This window comes from Petromyzon marinus, chromosome 67 (assembly GCF_048934315.1).
Source record: "Petromyzon marinus isolate PM22_M1 ecotype Great Lakes invasive population chromosome 67, UKy_Petmar_22M1.pri1.0, whole genome shotgun sequence".
Taxonomy (NCBI): domain Eukaryota; kingdom Metazoa; phylum Chordata; class Hyperoartia; order Petromyzontiformes; family Petromyzontidae; genus Petromyzon; species Petromyzon marinus.
The window spans coordinates 1,318,528-1,335,809 of record NC_133733.1 but is presented as its reverse complement, the minus strand read 5'-3'; the positions used below and the strand labels follow the sequence as shown (position 1 = coordinate 1,335,809).

The following is a 17,282-nucleotide window of genomic DNA, read 5'->3' as shown; positions in this document are numbered from 1 at the left end:
CGTCTCTACCCCCCCCCACGTCTCTACCCCCCCCACGTCTCTACCCCCCACGTCTCTACCCCCCCACGTCTCTACCCCCCACGTCTCTACCCCCCCCCCCCCACGTCTCTACCCCCCACGTCTCTACCGCCCCCCCACGTCTCTACCCCCCCCCCCGTCTCTACCCCCCCCACGTCTCTACCCCCCACGTCTCTACCCCCACGTCTCTACCCCCCACGTCTCTACCCCCCCATCTCTACCCCCCCGTCTCTACCCCCCCCCCGTCTCTACCCCCCCGTCTCTACCCCCCCCCCGTCTCTACCCTCCCCCGTCTCTACCCCCCACGTCTCTACCCCCCACGTCTCAACCCCCCACGTCTCTACCCCCCCCCCCGTCTCTACCCCCCCGTCTCTACCCCCCCCCACGTCTCTACCCCCCACGTCTCAACCCCCCACGTCTCTACCCCCCCCCCCGTCTCTACCCCCACGTCTCTACCCCCCCCCCCGTCTCTACCCCCACGTCTCTACCCCCCACGTCTCTACCCCCACGTCTCTACCCCCCACGTCTCTACCCCCCCCCACGTCTCTACCCCCCCCAAGTCTCTACCCCCCACGTCTCTACCCCCCCCCGTCTCTACCCCCCACGTCTCTACCCCCCACGTCTCTACCCCCCACGTCTCTACCCCCCCCACGTCTCTACCCCCACGTCTCTACCCCCCCCCCCCGTCTCTACCCCCCACGTCTCTACCCCCCACGTCTCTACCCCCCACGTCTCTACCCCCACGTCTCTACCCGGTGGCGAGCGTGGTGGTGGTGGTGTGAGCGTGGTGGTGGTGATCGTGATGGTGGTGGTGATCGTGGCGATGGCGAGTGTGGTGGTGAGCGTGGTGGTGGTGAGCGTGGTGGTGGTGAGCGTGGTGGTGGTGAGCGTGGTGGTGGTGAGCGTGGTGGTGGTGAACGTGGTGGTGGTGAGCGTGGTGGTGTGAGCGTGGTGTTGGTGAGCGTGGTGGTGGTGAGCGTGGTGGTGGTGAGCGTGGTGGTGGTGAGCGTGGCGGTGGTGAGCGTGGTGGTGGTGAACGTGGTGGTGGTGAGCGTGGTGGTGAACGTGGTGGTGGTGGTGGTGGTGTGAGCGTGGTGGTGGTGAGCGTGGTGGTGAGCGTGGTGGTGGTGGTGAGCGTGGTGGTGGTGAGCGTGGTGGTGGTGAGCGTGGTGGTGAGCGTGGTGGTGAGTGTGGTGGTGAGCGTGGCGGTGGTGAGCGTGGTGGTGAGCGTGGTGGTGGTGGTGGTGGTGAGCATGGTGGTGAGCGTGGTGGTGGTGGTGAGCGTGGTGGTGGTGGTGGTGAGCGTGGTGGTGAGCGTGGTGGTGAGCGCTACCTCCCCGTAGATGCGGAAGCCTGTGGGCTGCGTCTCGACAGCACTGACCCCGCCCAGGCCGCGCGCCGCCTCCAGGTTGGCCTCGTGGGCGCCGACGGCGAGGCCCAGGAGGTGCTCGCTCACCCGCAGCTCCAGCACACACGCCCTGGCCAGCCGGCGCCTCGCCTGCACGGGGGGGCACGGGGGGACAAGGAGGGGATACACGGGGACACGGAGACACGTGTGGTGACGTGGGGACACGTGTGGTGACGTGGAGACACGGAAGACACGGAGACACGTGTGGTGACGTGGGGACACGTGTGGTGACGTGGGGACACGGAAGACACGGAGACACGTGTGGTGACGTGGGGACACGGAAGACACGGAGACACGCGTGGTGACGTGGGGACACGTGGGGACACGGAAGACACGGAGACACGTGTGGTGACGTGGGGACACGGAGACACGTGTGGTGACACGGGGACACGGAGACACGTGGGGAGACGTGGGGACACGGAGACACGTGGGGAGACGTGGGGACACGGAGACACGTGGGGAGACGTGGGGACACGGAGACACGTGTGGTGACATGGGGACACGGAAGACACGGAGACACGTGTGGTGACACGGGGACACGGAAGACACGGAGACACGTGTGGTGACGTGGGGACACGGAAGACACGGAGACACGTGGGGACATGGAAGACACAGAGACACGTGTGGTGACGTGGGGACACGTGGGGACGCGGAAGACACGGAGACACGTGCACAGGGACACGCGCGTGAGGAGACACGGGGGAAGACGCTTGGGGTGGAGGAGACGTGGGGAGATGTGGGGGGGACATGGTGGGTGGAGACACGGGGACACGAGGGGAGACACGCGCAGGGAACAACGGGTGGCGATGCCAAGGGGAAACAGAAACACACGGGGAGACAGATGGACAGGTGGGGACACGCGGGGAGAGACAAGGGGAGTGTGGGAGAGACGCAGAGTCAGTGACTGAGATGACCCCTGGCCGATGCACCACCTGTGCCCCCTACTGTACCAACTCGCTGTGTTTTATCCGCCCGGCGCTCCGCTCGTTGTTGTGAGCGTCGCTCCTCCGCCCTCCGTTGTTGTTGGAGGGCGACTGCCTCCAACTGCCCAGTAGCAGCGTCCTTCACGAGCCTCCTCCACAGAGGCCGATCTTGACACCCTCTCTCCACCGTCACCCGCTCTCTTCCACGCTCTCTCCCCGCACACTCTCCCCACTCTCCCCCCACGCTCTCTCTCACCTCGAGTTGCCGGCTGGCCTCCTGGTTGCTGGTCTTGAGCAGGAGTTTGGTGCGGATGCCTCGGAAGTGAATGTCACTCAGCATGTCCACTCTCCTGGACACGGATGCATCCCTGGCCTGGCGGGGAGAGGAGCCCACTCCTCATCATCATCATCATCGTCACCGTCATCATCATCATCACCGTCATCATCATAATTATCCTCATTATCACCGTCACCGTCATTATCGTCATCATCACCGTCATCGTCATCATCGTCATAATCATCATCGTCATCATCGTCACCATCGTAACCATCGTCATCATCACTGTCATTATCATAATTATCCTCATTATCACCGTCATTATCATCATCATCACCGTCATCGTCGTCATAATCATCATCGTCGTCATCATCGTCATCGTCGTCATTATGGCCACTCTTCTTTGTTCTAGATTTGAAGCTTTTGTGACTGCAAGGATTCACACTCTCTGGTTTTTTCGGTAAAGTCACGTAGGTAAAATAAAATAAATGAAAACAACTAAACTAAATCACGACGTTTCGGAGGCAACACAAGCTTCCGTCTTCAGGTGGAACAGTCACAGCAGAATATCTGTGTCAAGTGGACAGCTCTGAGACACACGGGATTATATATACAGGTTAAGGGGGGGGAGGAGCCAAGAAGGGACGTGGGTGGCGGGGGGAGGGCTGAGTTAAGCCGCCTTTTGTTAAACTGCAGGGGGTTTGTAAATGGCTGTTCAATTATAAGGCAGCTAACGTTTGACTTGATTGATAACATCTTTCCAATGGTTGCTCAATTTCTCCCAGCGGGTCGTATGCCAAACTTTAGCTGCCTTATCATTGAACAGCCATTTCCATTGCTTTCTAACAGAAAATGGGGCTGTACTCGCTTTCATCCAGTGCACCACCGCTCCCCCCAAACCCCCTGCAGCATAACAAAAATAGCGGCTTAACTACAGCCCTCCCCCCCCACCCACGTCCCTTCTTGGCTCCTCCCCCCCCCTTAACCTGTATATAATCCCAGCTTAACTACAGCCCTCCCCCCCCACCCACAAACCTTCTTGGCTCCTCCCCCAACCCCTTAACCTGTATATATAATCCCGTGTGTCTCAGAGCTGTACACCTGACACAGATATTCTGCTGTGACTGTTCCACCTGAAGACGGAAGCTTGTGTTGCCTCCGAAGCGTCGTGATTTAGTTTAGTTGTTTTATTTTATTTTACCTAGGTGACTTTACCGAAAAAACCAAAGAGTACTATTCTTTGTCTTTGTGGCAACAGGATGGTGAGTGTGGGTGAGTGTGGGACCAGAATGGTGAGTGTGTGAGTGAGTGTGGGTGAGTGTGGGTGAGTGAGTGTGTGGGTGAGCATGTGGGTGAGTGTGTGGGTGAGTGTGGGTGAGTGTGGGGGTGAGTGTGTGGGTGAGTGTGTGGGTGAGTGTGTGGGTGAGTGTGTGGGTGAGCGTGTGGGTGAGCGTGTAGGTGAGTGTGGGTGAGTGTGTGGGTGAGTGTGGGTGAGTGTGTGGGTGAGTGTGGGTGAGTGTGGGTGAGTGTGGGTGAGTGAGTGTGTGGGTGAGTGTGGGTGAGTGTGGGGGTGAGTGTGTGGGTGAGTGTGGGTGAGTGTGTGGGTGAGTGTGGGGGTGAGCGTGTGGGTGAGTGTGTGGGTGAGTGTGGGTGAGTGTGGGTGAGTGAGTGTGTGAGTGAGTGTGGGTGAGTGTGTGGGTGGGTGAGTGTGGGTGAGTGTGTGGGTGAGTGTGTGGGTGAGTGTGTGGGTGAGTGTGTGGGTGAGTGAGTGTGTGGGTGAGTGAGTGTGTGGGTGAGCGTGTGGGTGAGTGTGGGTGAGTGTGTGGGTGAGCGAGTGTGTGGGTGAGCGTGTGGGGGTGAGTGTGTGGGTGAGTGTGGGTGAGTGAGTGTGGGTGAGCGTGTGGGTGAGCATGTGGGTGAGCGTGTGGGTGAGTGTGGGTGAGCGTGTGGGTGAGCGTGTGGGTGAGCGTGTGGGTGAGCGTGTGGGTGAGCGTGTGGGTGAGTGTGGGTGAGAGTGGGTGAGTGTGTGGGTGAGTGTGGGTGAGTGTGGGTGAGTGAGTGTGGGTGAGTGAGTGTGTGGGTGAGCGTGTGGGTGAGCATGTGGGTGAGTGTGGGTGAGTGTGGGGGTGAGTGTGTGGGTGAGTGTGGGTGAGTGTGGGTGAGCGTGTGGGTGAGCGTGTAGGTGAGTGTGGGTGAGTGTGTGGGTGAGTGTGAGTGAGTGTGTGGGTGAGTGTGGGTGAGTGTGGGTGAGTGAGTGTGTGGGTGAGTGTGGGTGAGTGTGGGGGTGAGTGTGTGGGTGAGTGTGGGTGAGTGTGTGGGTGAGTGTGGAGGTGAGCATGTGGGTGAGTGTGTGTGAGTGTGGGTGAGTGAGTGTGGGTGAGTGTGTGGGTGGGTGAGTGTGGGTGAGTGTGTGGGTGAGTGTGTGGGTGAGTGTGTGGGTGAGTGTGTGGGTGAGTGAGTGTGTGGGTGAGCGTGTGGGTGAGTGTGGATGAGTGTGTGGGTGAGTGTGTGGGTGAGCGAGTGTGGGGGTGAGTGTGTGGGTGAGTGTGTGGGTGAGTGTGGGTGAGTGAGTGTGGGTGAGCGTGTGGGTGAGCGTGTGGGTGAGCGTGTGGGTGAGTGTTGGTGAGTGTGTGGGTGAGCGTGTGGGTGAGCGTGTGGGTGAGCGTGTGGGTGAGCGTGTGGGTGAGCGTGTGGGTGAGCGTGTGGGTGAGCGTGTGGGTGAGTGTGGGTGAGTGTGTGGGTGAGCGTGTGGGTGAGCGTGTGGGTGAGCGTGTGGGTGAGCGTGTGAGTGAGCGTGTGGGTGAGTGTGGGTGAGTGTGTGGGTGAGTGTGTGGGTGAGTGTGTGGGTGAGTGTGGGTGAGTGAGTGTGTGGGTGAGCGTGTGGGTGAGTGTGGGTGAGTGTATGGGTGAGTGTGTGGGTGAGCGAGTGTGGGGGTGAGTGTGTGGGTGAGTGTGTGGGTGAGTGTGGGTGAGTGAGTGTGGGTGAGCATGTGGGTGAGTGTGTGGGTGAGTGTGTGTGTGAGTGAGTGTGTGTGAGTGTGTGGGTGTGTGGGTGAGTGTGTGGGTGAGCGTGCGGGTGAGCGTGGTACCAGGATGGTGAGGCTGCCCTGTGTGGAGTTGAAGCTCACTGATTGAGCACCGACAGCCTTCAGGAAGTCCCTGTGCAGCTCCTCGCTCTCACAGCTGGACACGCGGGGGGACACGGGGACAGGTGGGGACACGTGAGGGGACGTGGGGGGAGACGTGGGGGACACGTGGGGGGACACGTGGGGGACACGTGGGGGGACACGTGGGGGACACGTGGGGGGACACGTGGGGGGACACGTGGGGGACACGTGGGGGACACGTGGGGGGACACGTGGGGGACACGTGAGAACACGCAGGGACACGTGGGGGGACACGTGGGGGGACAGGTGGGGACACGTGGGGGACACGTGGGGGGACACGTGGGGGACACGTGAGAACATGCAGGGACACGTGGGGGGACACGTGAGAACACGCAGGGACACGTGGGGGGACACGGAGACACGCGGGGGGACACGTGGGGGGACACGTGGGGGGACACGTGGGGGGACACGTGGGGGGACACGTGGGGGACACGTGGGGGGACAAGGGTAAACATAAGTGGGTGAGTGTGTGAGAGTGAGTGTGCAAGTAAGTGTGAGTGTGCTAGTGAGTATCCTAGTGAGTGTGCTAGTGAGTGAGTGTGCTAGTGAGTAAGTGTGCTAGTGAGTGTGCTAGTAAGTGAGTGTGCTAGTGAGTGAGTGTACTAGTGAGTATTCTAGTGAGTGTGCTAGTGAGTGTGTGTTAGTGAGTGTGTAGTGAGTGTGCTAGTGAGTGTGTAGTGACTGTGCTCGAGAGTGTGTGTGCTAGTGAGTGTGCTAGTGAGTGTGTAGTGACTGTGCTCGTGAGTACGCGTGGCGGATGTCCTCTGGCACGCTGATCTCCACGCGGGTGAAGGTGGAGGCGGTGAGCGGCTGGCTGGGGTTGAGGTGCCGCAGCCGCTCCAGCGTCACGATCTCGCTGAATGCCGCTTCGCACACCGCGTACTCGATCACGAAGAACTGCACCACACACACACATCACGCACACACACCACACACACACACACACACCACACACACACACCAGGCACACAAACCACGCACACACACGCACACACCACGCACACAGACCACGCACGCACACCACGCACGCAGACCACGCACGCACACCACACGCACACACACACCACGCACACACACCACACACACCACGCACACACACCACGCACACACACCACGCACACACCACGCACACACCACGCACACACACCACGCACACACACCACGCACACACACCACGCACACACACCACGCACACACACCACGCACGCACACCACGCACGCACACCCACACACCACGCACACACACCACACGCACACACCACACACACACCACGCACACACACCACGCACACACACACCACGCACACACACACCACGCACACACACACCACACACAGACACCAAGCACACACCACACACACACACCACGCACACACACCACGCACACACACCACGCACGCACACCACGCACGCACACCCACACACCACGCACACACACCACACTCACACACCACACACACACCACGCACGCACACCACGCACGCACACCCACACCCCACGCACACACACCACATGCACCAACCACACACACACCACGCACACACACACCACGCACACACACACCACACACACCACGCACAGACACCAAGCACACACCACACACACACCACGCACACCACGCACACACATCACGCACACACCCACACCACGCACACACCACGCACACACACACCACACGCACACACCACGCACACACACCACGCACACACACACACCACACACACACACCACGCACACACACACACACCACACACACACCACGCATGCACACCACACACACCACGCACACACACCCACACACACCAGGCACAAACACCCAAACACACACACACCACGCACACACACCACGCACACACACCACGCACGCACACCACGCGCACACACCACGCACACACACACCACGCACACACACCACACACGCACCCACACACACACACACACCACGCATACACACCACGCACGCACACCCCACGCACACACACCACGCGCGCACACCACGCACACACACCACGCACGCACACACCACGCACGCACACCACACGCACGCACACCACACGCACGCACACCACGCACACACACCCCCACACACACACACCACGCACACACACCCCCACACACACACACCACGCACACACACCACGCACACACGCCACACCCACGCACACCACGCACGCACACCACGCACGCACACCACGCACGCACACCATACGCACACCATACGCACACACACACACCACGCACACACGCCACACACACGCACACCACGCACGCACACCACGCACGCACACCACACGCACGCACACCACACGCACGCACACCCACACCACGCACACACACCACGCACACACACCACGCACACACACACCACGCACGCACACACCACGCACACACACCACGCACACACACCACGCACACACACCACGCACACACACCACACGCACCACAAACACCGCATACGGAGAACTGGTTGGCTACGCACGGTGCGAAAGGAGTTCAACGTACATACGTGCACATGCACCACACACGCACACCGCACACGAAGGTCTCCCGTGTCGCCTTAACAGACTGTTAAGACATGTGTGCGTGTGTGTGCGTGTGTGTGTGCGTGTGTGTGCGTGTGTGTGCGTGTGTGTGCGTGCGTCACTCACGTCACCCTTGATCATGCGAACCCGCGCCAGCCACCACCCACACGGCTCCTGTTCGTTCGCGCGCGAGAAAACCTGTGACACACGCGCACACACACATTAACACACACACGTTAACAAGCACACACGTTAACACACACACGTTAACACACACACACGTTAACACACACACGTTAACACACACGTTAACGCACACACACGTTAACGCACACACACGTTAACGCACACACACGTTAACACACACACACGTTAACACACTCACACGTTAACACACACACACGTTAACACACACACACGTTAACACACACACACGTTAACACACACACACGTTAACACACACACACGTTAACACACACACACACGTTAACACACACACGTTAACACACATACACGTTAACAACAACCGCCATTCGCCACTAAGTGGCGGTGACGTCACCACGCTTGTGCCAGGACATGTGCACCTTGAGACCACGTGGAGTGTCGAACGCCCGCTGGCAGGAGGTCACGGGGCAGACCCAGGTGCCACGGGTCGACTGAGATGACTGGCTGATGCACCACCTGTGCCCCCTACTATGCCAACCTGCTGTGCTTTAGCCACCCGGCGCTCCGCTCGTTGTTGTGAGCGTCGCTCCTCCGCCCTCCGTTGTTGTTGGAGGGCAACTACCTCCAACTTCCTAGTAGCGTCCTTCACGAGCCTCCTCCACAGAGGCCGATCTTGACACCGCTGGTACCAGTTATCGGCAAGTCCACTCAGCTCCACGTCCTCCATCTCTTCTCTAGCCCGTGCCGCGCCCGTTTAGCCCCCTCGATCCGGCCGAACAAAAACTGTTTCGGCATGCGGTGGCTGGGCATGCGGGCTACATGACCCAGCCATCACAGCCTTGCCCGCCGGAGGAGCTCACCGATGGGACCTTGCCCAGATCTTTCAAGGATTTGTGAGCTCCTCACACAATCCAGTCTGGTTAAACCCAGGATGGATCGTAGGCAGGCCAGCCTAAATATTTCTAACCGGCGAAGATGTTCCATTAGGGGGGTCCACGTTTCGCAAGCGTAGAGAAGGGAGGGCATGACCATGGCTGAGAAGATCCAAAGCTTAGTGCAGAGCGACAGACCAGGTAGCTTCCACACAGCGTTACGCAACCGATGAAAAGATCTTGCCGCTCGACTGATTCGGAGTGAGACCTCTGCTGCCAAACCGGAGCTGGTCATAAGCACACTTCCCAGGTATGAAAAACTTTCCACTCTCTCCCCAACTGCTCCATCACCAATTGGGAGTTGTGGGGGTGGAGTGTCCGATGGTACAAAATACCCAGGCAGGTGATTCGTTTTGGTGGGGCTGATGGTAAGGCCCCACCTCTTAGTGGCACACTCCAGGTTCAGCAGCAGTACCTCCAACTCCTCTTCTGAATGAGCAACAATCACCAGATCATCAGCATATATAACATGGTTAACCAATAGGGAGCCATCCCTTGACTGCAACCGGGCATCAATCAGCCTACCACTGTATCTGTACCAGATGGAAATTCTTCCAGTACAGCCACCAAAAGCTTCACAATCTACATGGTCGAAAAAGATGTAAAGTAATGTGGGAGCCAGAGGACATCCCTGTCGCACCTCAAGGTGAACAGGGAATGGCTCCGACTCCCAGCCACGTAGTTTTACCTGGGCCCGCTCACCATCATGAAGGTCCTTAATGATTGTGAGCAGAGAGTCAGGGACTCCAAAAAAGCATGAAGAACAACCTAGAGCCCAGGCCTGTTGATGGTATCATAGGCCTTGACCAGGTTAATAAAGCAGAGATGTAGGTCTTATTGGAATACCCTACATCTCTGCTGTAGCAGACGGGCAGAAAATATGGCATCGTGATTAATGCAAACTTGTGAAAGGTTTCAGTTTGGTGTTTTAACATCTTAACACCTGTTTTGTTGCCAGAAAAAAGGGGAAAAACCTATTATCATATTATTATGTCATGTAGGGCAGTCTGCAAACTCCACCATCCCTCAGCATTTCGCTTGGGAGATCATCTCTGCCCAGCTCTTTGCCTGGTCTCAGACTCTGGATCGCCTTCAGTACTCCCTCAACAGATGGCACCTCAGCCAGCCACTCACAGGGAGTGACTTCTTCCAATATTGGCACCGCAGCCTCAGCAGGGTCATCCCCACTTTGCCCCATGATGCTTTCCAGGCTGGGGGATTTCCCCTCCCCCAAGACCTCACAGAAATGCTCAGCAAATTAGCAAATCTGTTCCTGGGGGGTCAGAGATCGGATCACCGTTCTTTCCCCTAATACTGGTGATAGATACGGCGCTGCAAGTTACTTTTTTGATGAAGTTAAAGAGTGATTTGTGATCGCGGGCCGCTGAGGAAGACTCTACCTCCTCGGCAACCCACGACCACCACCCATCCTTGCAGCGCCGCACGGCTCTCCCGAATCTCTGGGCAAAGGCTGCGGTAAACCTCCTCATTCTCCGACGTGCGATGCTGTAGACGATGAGAGTGGGCCTGTCATTTTTTCTCAGCGAGCTGGAACACCTCTTCCATCAGCCAGGGTCTCTGGGGAGAATTAGACCGTGTACCCAAAGCAGCCATTATAGCTGCATGAGCCACATTCCTAAACCTCGTCCATTTCCCCTTGGCATCAGGAGAAGAGGGGGACGATGCCAACCTCAGCTGCAAGCGATGATGAAATTCTCGCTTGCAACTTTCATCAGCATTCTTTTGTTCAGAAGAAGAGCCACTCCCTGTTGTTTGGCAGTCTCCTGCCCCGAGTAGAGGACTGTCCACCTCTCATGGTGGTTGGAGCCAGAGGCAGTCCACCGGACCTCCTGAATACCGCAGAGATCCAGGCGGTACCGGTCCAGCTCCCGACGGAATAGTGGCAGCCTCTCCTCAGCAATGAGCGTTCGAACATTCCACGTGGCCACTCGCAGTGGCTTTTCGTTGTTTCTGGAGGAACCCCGGGGGTAGAGATTCAATCTCCTGGCTCCGCCAAATGGGGTTTGGCCAGGAGACGGTGGGGTAACCGGCCCCTCGCTCCTGTCCAGAGCCCCCATTTGGCCGATGTGGTGGCTACAATTGCCATGAGGGGAAGAGGCGATATTGGAATTGGCCTCCCCTCCGTGGCATTGCTCACATCCACCACAGCGTTACCGTCCAGAAACCACATACACACACACATCACTTACACGATGCACAGAAATCCCACAAACCACTCAACCTGCTGAGCTTACAGGCCTCATCACTGGTGAGCATACATGCCTCGCTCTGGTGAGTGTACAGGACTCACCCTGGTGAGTGTACATGCCTCGCTCTGGTGAGTGTACAGGCCTCACAATGGTGAGTGTACAGGCCTCACACTGGTGAGTGTACAGGACTCGCCCTAGTGAGTGTACACCCTGGTGAGTGTACAGGCCTCACACTGGTGAGTGTACAGGCCTCGCCCTGGTGAGCGTACAGGCCTCACACTGGTGAACATACATGCCACACACTGGTGAGTGTACAGGCCTCACACTGGTGAGCATACAGACCTCACACTGGTGAGCGTACATGCCACACACTGGTGAACATACATGCCACACACTGGTGAGTGTACAGGCCTCACACTGGTGAGTGTACAGGCCTCACACTGGTGAGTGTACAGGCCTCACCCTGGTGAGTGTACAGGCCTCACCCTGGTGAGTGTACACGCCTCACCCTGGTGAGCGTACAGGCCTCACACTGGTGAGTGTACAGGCCTCACACTGGTGAACATACATGCCACACACTGGTGAGTGTACAGGCCTCACACTGGTGAGCGTACAGGCCTCACCCTGGTGAGTGTACAGGCCTCGCCCTGGTGAGCATACAGGCCTCATCACTGGCGAGCGTACAGGCCTCACCCTGGTGAGTGTACAGAACTCACACTGGTGAGCGTACAGGCCTTACCCTGGTGAGTGTACAGAACTCACACTGGTGAGCGTACAGGCCTCACAATGGTGAGTGTACAGGCCTCACCCTGGTGAGTGTATAGGCCTCGCTCTGGTAAGTGTACAGGCCTCACACTGGTGAGTGTACAGGCCTCACACTGGTGAGTGTACAGGCGTCACACTGGTGAGCGTACAGGCCTCACACTAATGAGTGTACAGGCCTCACACTGGTGAGTGTACAGGCCTTACACTGGTGAGCGTTCATGCCACACACTAATGAGTGTACAGGCCTCACCCTGGTGAGTGTACAGGCCTCACACTGGTGAGTGTACAGGCCTCACACTGGTGAGTGTACAGGCCTCACCCTGGTGAGTGTACACGCCTCACCCTGGTGAGCGTACAGGCCTCACACTGGTGAGTGTACAGGCCTCACACTGGTGAGCGTACAGGCCTCACCCTGGTGAGTGTACAGGCCTCGCCCTGGTGAGCATACAGGCCTCATCACTGGTGAGCGTACAGGCCTCACCCTGGTGAGTGTACAGAACTCACACTGGTGAGCGTACAGGCCTCACCCTGGTGAGTGTACAGAACTCACACTGGTGAGCGTACAGGCCTCACAATGGTGAGTGTACAGGCCTCACCCTGGTGAGTGTATAGGCCTCGCTCTGGTAAGTGTACAGGCCTCACACTGGTGAGTGTACAGGCCTCACACTGGTGAGTGTACAGGCCTTACACTGGTGAGCGTTCATGCCACACACTAATGAGTGTACAGGCCTCACCCTGGTGAGTGTACAGGCCTCACACTGGTGAGCGTACAGGCCTCACACTAATGAGTGTACAGGCCTCACACTGGTGAGTGTACAGGCCTTACAGTGGTGAGCGTTCATGCCACACACTAATGAGTGTACAGGGCTCACACTGGTGAGCGTTCATGCCTCACCTCCACATCGCTGTTCTCCGTGATCTCCCTCCCATCGTCGCCGGCCGGGGGAGGGAGACGCGCATCCTGGAAGGCGACCTGACGCTCCGGCTGCCAGCTGACACACACACACACACAGACACATTACACAGACAGACACCCAGACACACACAAACGCGTGCACACACGTACACAAGTACACACACATCACACACACATCACACACACATGCAGATGTCACAATGATTGGTTGAGATTGCATTGGACTTCAGAGGTTATCAAGGGTTCGATTCCATCTCCCGGTTATAACGGTGAAGATGTCATTCACGACGTTGGTGATGTTGACGATGGTGATGATAGTGATGTTGATGGTGATTTTGCTGCTGATGGGGATGTTAGTCATGTTGATGATGTTGGTGTTGATGTTGGTGATGGCAATGTTGTAGGTGATGGTGGTGAGTTAGGTGATGCTAGCGGTGTTGATGTTGGTGATGTTGTTGTTGATGATGTTGGTGATGTTGTTGTTGATAATGTTGGTGATGGTGATGTTGTTGTTTATAATGTTGGTGATGGTGATGTTGTTGTTGATAATGTTGGTGATGGTGATGTTGGTGTTGGTGATGTTGGTGTTGATGATGTTGATGGTGAAGTTGGTGTTGATGTTGGTGATGGTGATGTTGGTGTTGATGATGTATCGAGTGGTCACGTTACTTGTTTTCGAACGCCACTGTGAGCTTCTCTTCCTGAACATCCTTGACAAAAGCCTGCAGGGGTGGTGGGACCATAGATTAGTACAGCTCAACTCATTCACACACACACAACAAAGACCCCCATCTAGCTTTTAACAGACTGTTGGGGCAAGTTCTGTCAGCGACTAGTAGCAGCAGCAGCACCTATGAAGGCCGGCACTGTGACACACAAGAGGGGGATGGTTGCCAGCACCACCGCCCGACCGCCTTTGTCTCTCCCAATGGTGCAATGTTTACTACACACACACCGCACCAGATACTCATTTGAGACTGAGCCCAATCAGTACACAGCAATCGTGTACACAAAGTAACCTGTATACGGCACAAGTACAGGCGTGTACAGTTCACAATAGTATTCAATGTTGTACACTCATGTGTGCAGTAGATTACTGTATACAGTACAGTACACCGTAAAAATAGCATACGACTCTATACAGTACACTGTAGTACTGTACATTGTACACTCATGTTATCAGTACACTCATGCATGGTATACTTCTGTATAAAGTAGAGTGCACAGTAGTACTGTATGTTGTAGGCTAGTGTACAGTGTGTTGCTGTGTAGAGTGCACGGTAGTACTGTATGTTGTAGGCTAATGTACAGTGTTTGTGTACAGTAGAGTGCACAGTAATACTGTACGTTGTAGGCTAGTGTACAGTGTTTCTGTGTACAGTCGAGTGTACAGTGATACTGTGCTGTTGTATGCTAATGTACAGTGTGTTTATGTGTACAGTAGAGTGTGCCGTGGTACTGTATGTTGCACACTCGAGCAGAGTAGACTGTGTACAGTTCGAGTCCCAATCACGGTCACCAACATCGGTGATGATTATCTGAACCGGTCCTGGGCCTTCTCCCCTAGGTCTACTCAGCCTCAAACGAGCACCTCGTGCACGTGGTGTGGAGTAAAACATCGTGTGGTCATTGCAAACATGATGCCTTGAATAAAGGTGTCAGTTTTTGTGCCAGTTAAAAGGGTAAAACCTATTCCTATATCTTGTTACTGGCAAAGGAGGTCTCAAAATGTAAATGCTCACCCCGAGCCCTCAATACTCTGATAGTGCGCTGTTTTTGAGTTGTACGCCTTTTGGCGTCTTCTGGTCCAACACCGGTGGAGACTAAGGGCTCTAAGAAAAGCTATCTCGGGTGTGGACCAATCAAATTCAAGGACAGTGCATATTATTATCAGAGTTGTCTTTTTTGTTTGCATTTTGACTGCTTGTGTTGTGGTCATTGCAAACATGATGCCTTGAATAAAGGTGTCAGTTTTTGTGCCAGTTAAAAGGGTAAAACCTATTCCTATATCTTGTTTCTGGCAAAGGAGGTCTCATAATGTTACTGTCGGATAATCATCACCCATCCGACCGTACTTCACGTGTACGTTGGCGTGAGAACATAGAAGTACGTGACAACAACAAAGTTGAAACCATGTGGGGACCTAGGAGAACGAATCGGGTCGGCGCCCGTATCGGGACTCACAACCTAGGCCTTGTTGTGGACAGCAGCACGAGTGGGGGGGAGCGGGAAACCTCAACCCAGCGACGATGTTGATGATGAGGAGGATGATGAGGATGATGTTGATGATGATGATGAGGTGGTTGTTCACCTTGTAGAAGGCGCCCGTATCGGGACTCACAACCTAGGCCCTGTAACTTTAACATAGCCATTTCTGTGACCAGTCACAAGCTAATCACTCAGCTATTTCAATGCTAAATTCTATGCTAATTCCTTTGTCAAGGCGCTTTGTTTCTTCTCACAGCTTAAAGGTCGTGATCTGAGCGTGGCTTTGTTCGCTCCAGCGCTGTCCTACCAGACAGTCTCGTCCCTTCACCTGATGAAGGCCGCTTGTGTTGTGGCCGAAACTTCGTGATTTTTTTTATTTGATTTTCACCTACGTGACTTTACCCAATAGAACCAAAGAGTATGGATCCTTGCAGTAACGAAAGCTTCAAATCTAGAGATGATGTGGTTGTTCACCTTGTAGAAGGCGCCCGTATCGGGACTCACAACCTAGGCCCTGTTGTGGACAGCAGCACGAGTGGGGGGGGGAGCGGGAAACCTCAACCCGGCGACGATGTTGATGAGGAGAATGATGAGGATGATGTTGATGATGAGGAGAATGATGATGATGAGGTGGTTGTTCACCTTGTAGAAGGCGCCCGTATCGGGACTCACAACCTAGGCCCTGTTGTGGACAGCAGCACGAGTGGGGGGGGGGGAGCGGGAAACCTCAACCCGGCGACGATGTTGATGAGGATGATGATGAGGAGGAGAATGATGACGAGGTGATTGTTGTTGTTGATGATGTTGTTGTTGTTCACCTTTTAGGAGGATGATGATGCTGATGATGATGTTGTTGTTTACCTTGTAGAAGGATGATGATGAGGATGTTGATGATGTTGATAACAATGAGGTGGATGTTGTTGTTGATGGCGTTGTTGATGATGTTGATGATGATGTTGTTGTTATTTACCTTGTAGAAGGCGCCGTTCGATCCCCGCACTTCAACCGCCAGCTCCTCCATGGCGCGCGCGCGGCCAGCCCCGCCCCCAGCCCCCGCGTGGTACTGTACCCCGTACAGTACTGTGGCACTGTACCCCGTACAGTACTGTGGCACTGTACCCCGTACAGTACTGCGGTACTGTACCTCCTACAGTACTATAGTTCCTCCTACACCACTATATACTGTACCTCCTACAGTACTATAGACTGTAGCCCCTACAGTCCCTACAGTACTATAGACTGTACCTCCTACAGTACTATAGACTGTAGCCCTACAGTCCCTACAGTACTATAGACTGTAGCCCTACAGCACTATATACTGTACCTCCTACAGTACTATAGACTGTAGCCCTACAGTCCCTACAGTACTATATACTGTAGCTCCTTCAGTACTATAGACTGTACCTCCTACAGTACTACAGACTGTACCTCCTACAGTACTATATACTGTAGCTCCTACAGTACTATATACTGTACCTCCTACAGTACTATAGACTGTACCTCCTACAGTACTATAGTACTGTAGCCCCTACAGTACTATAAATTTTAAAATTGTTCAAGTTTTTAATTTTGAAATGTTTTACAATGTTATTGAACGAACAACAAAAAAATCCACCATACATGAAAAATGTTGCGAGAATCTCTTACACATTAGTCGTGGGTGAAATGAATGTGCGAGAATAGGTTTTCCACTTTTTTTTCCTGTCAAAACTGCTGCGTTAAGATGTTTAAACACCAAACTGGAACCTTTAACAAGGAATCATGTTATGGC

General features: G+C 55.5%; 1 protein-coding gene across 3 annotated transcripts in view; it reads right to left on the bottom strand.

The window, feature by feature from the left end:
• LOC116956760 (RNA-binding protein FXR1-like) overlaps nt 1-16,587 on the bottom strand; it is a 44,942-nt gene extending 28,355 nt beyond the window's left edge. Inside the window, exons 1-8 of one of the 3 annotated variants that reach the window (XM_076054691.1) lie at nt 16,482-16,587; nt 13,973-14,025; nt 13,283-13,379; nt 8,442-8,513; nt 6,542-6,690; nt 5,716-5,809; nt 2,606-2,722; nt 1,352-1,516 (exon numbers count right to left, since the gene is read on the bottom strand). In XM_076054691.1, the coding sequence (XP_075910806.1) occupies nt 1,352-1,516; nt 2,606-2,722; nt 5,716-5,809; nt 6,542-6,690; nt 8,442-8,513; nt 13,283-13,379; nt 13,973-14,025; nt 16,482-16,532 (798 nt within the window). In that variant the 5' untranslated portion in view covers nt 16,533-16,587. Of the gene's footprint in view, nt 1-1,351; nt 1,517-2,605; nt 2,723-5,715; nt 5,810-6,541; nt 6,691-8,441; nt 8,514-13,282; nt 13,380-13,972; nt 14,026-15,614; nt 15,624-16,481 lie in introns of those variants that run through there. The other 2 variants (XM_076054692.1, XM_076054693.1) reach the window with 2 other exon arrangements.
• Between the last annotated feature and the right edge of the window lie 695 nt (nt 16,588-17,282).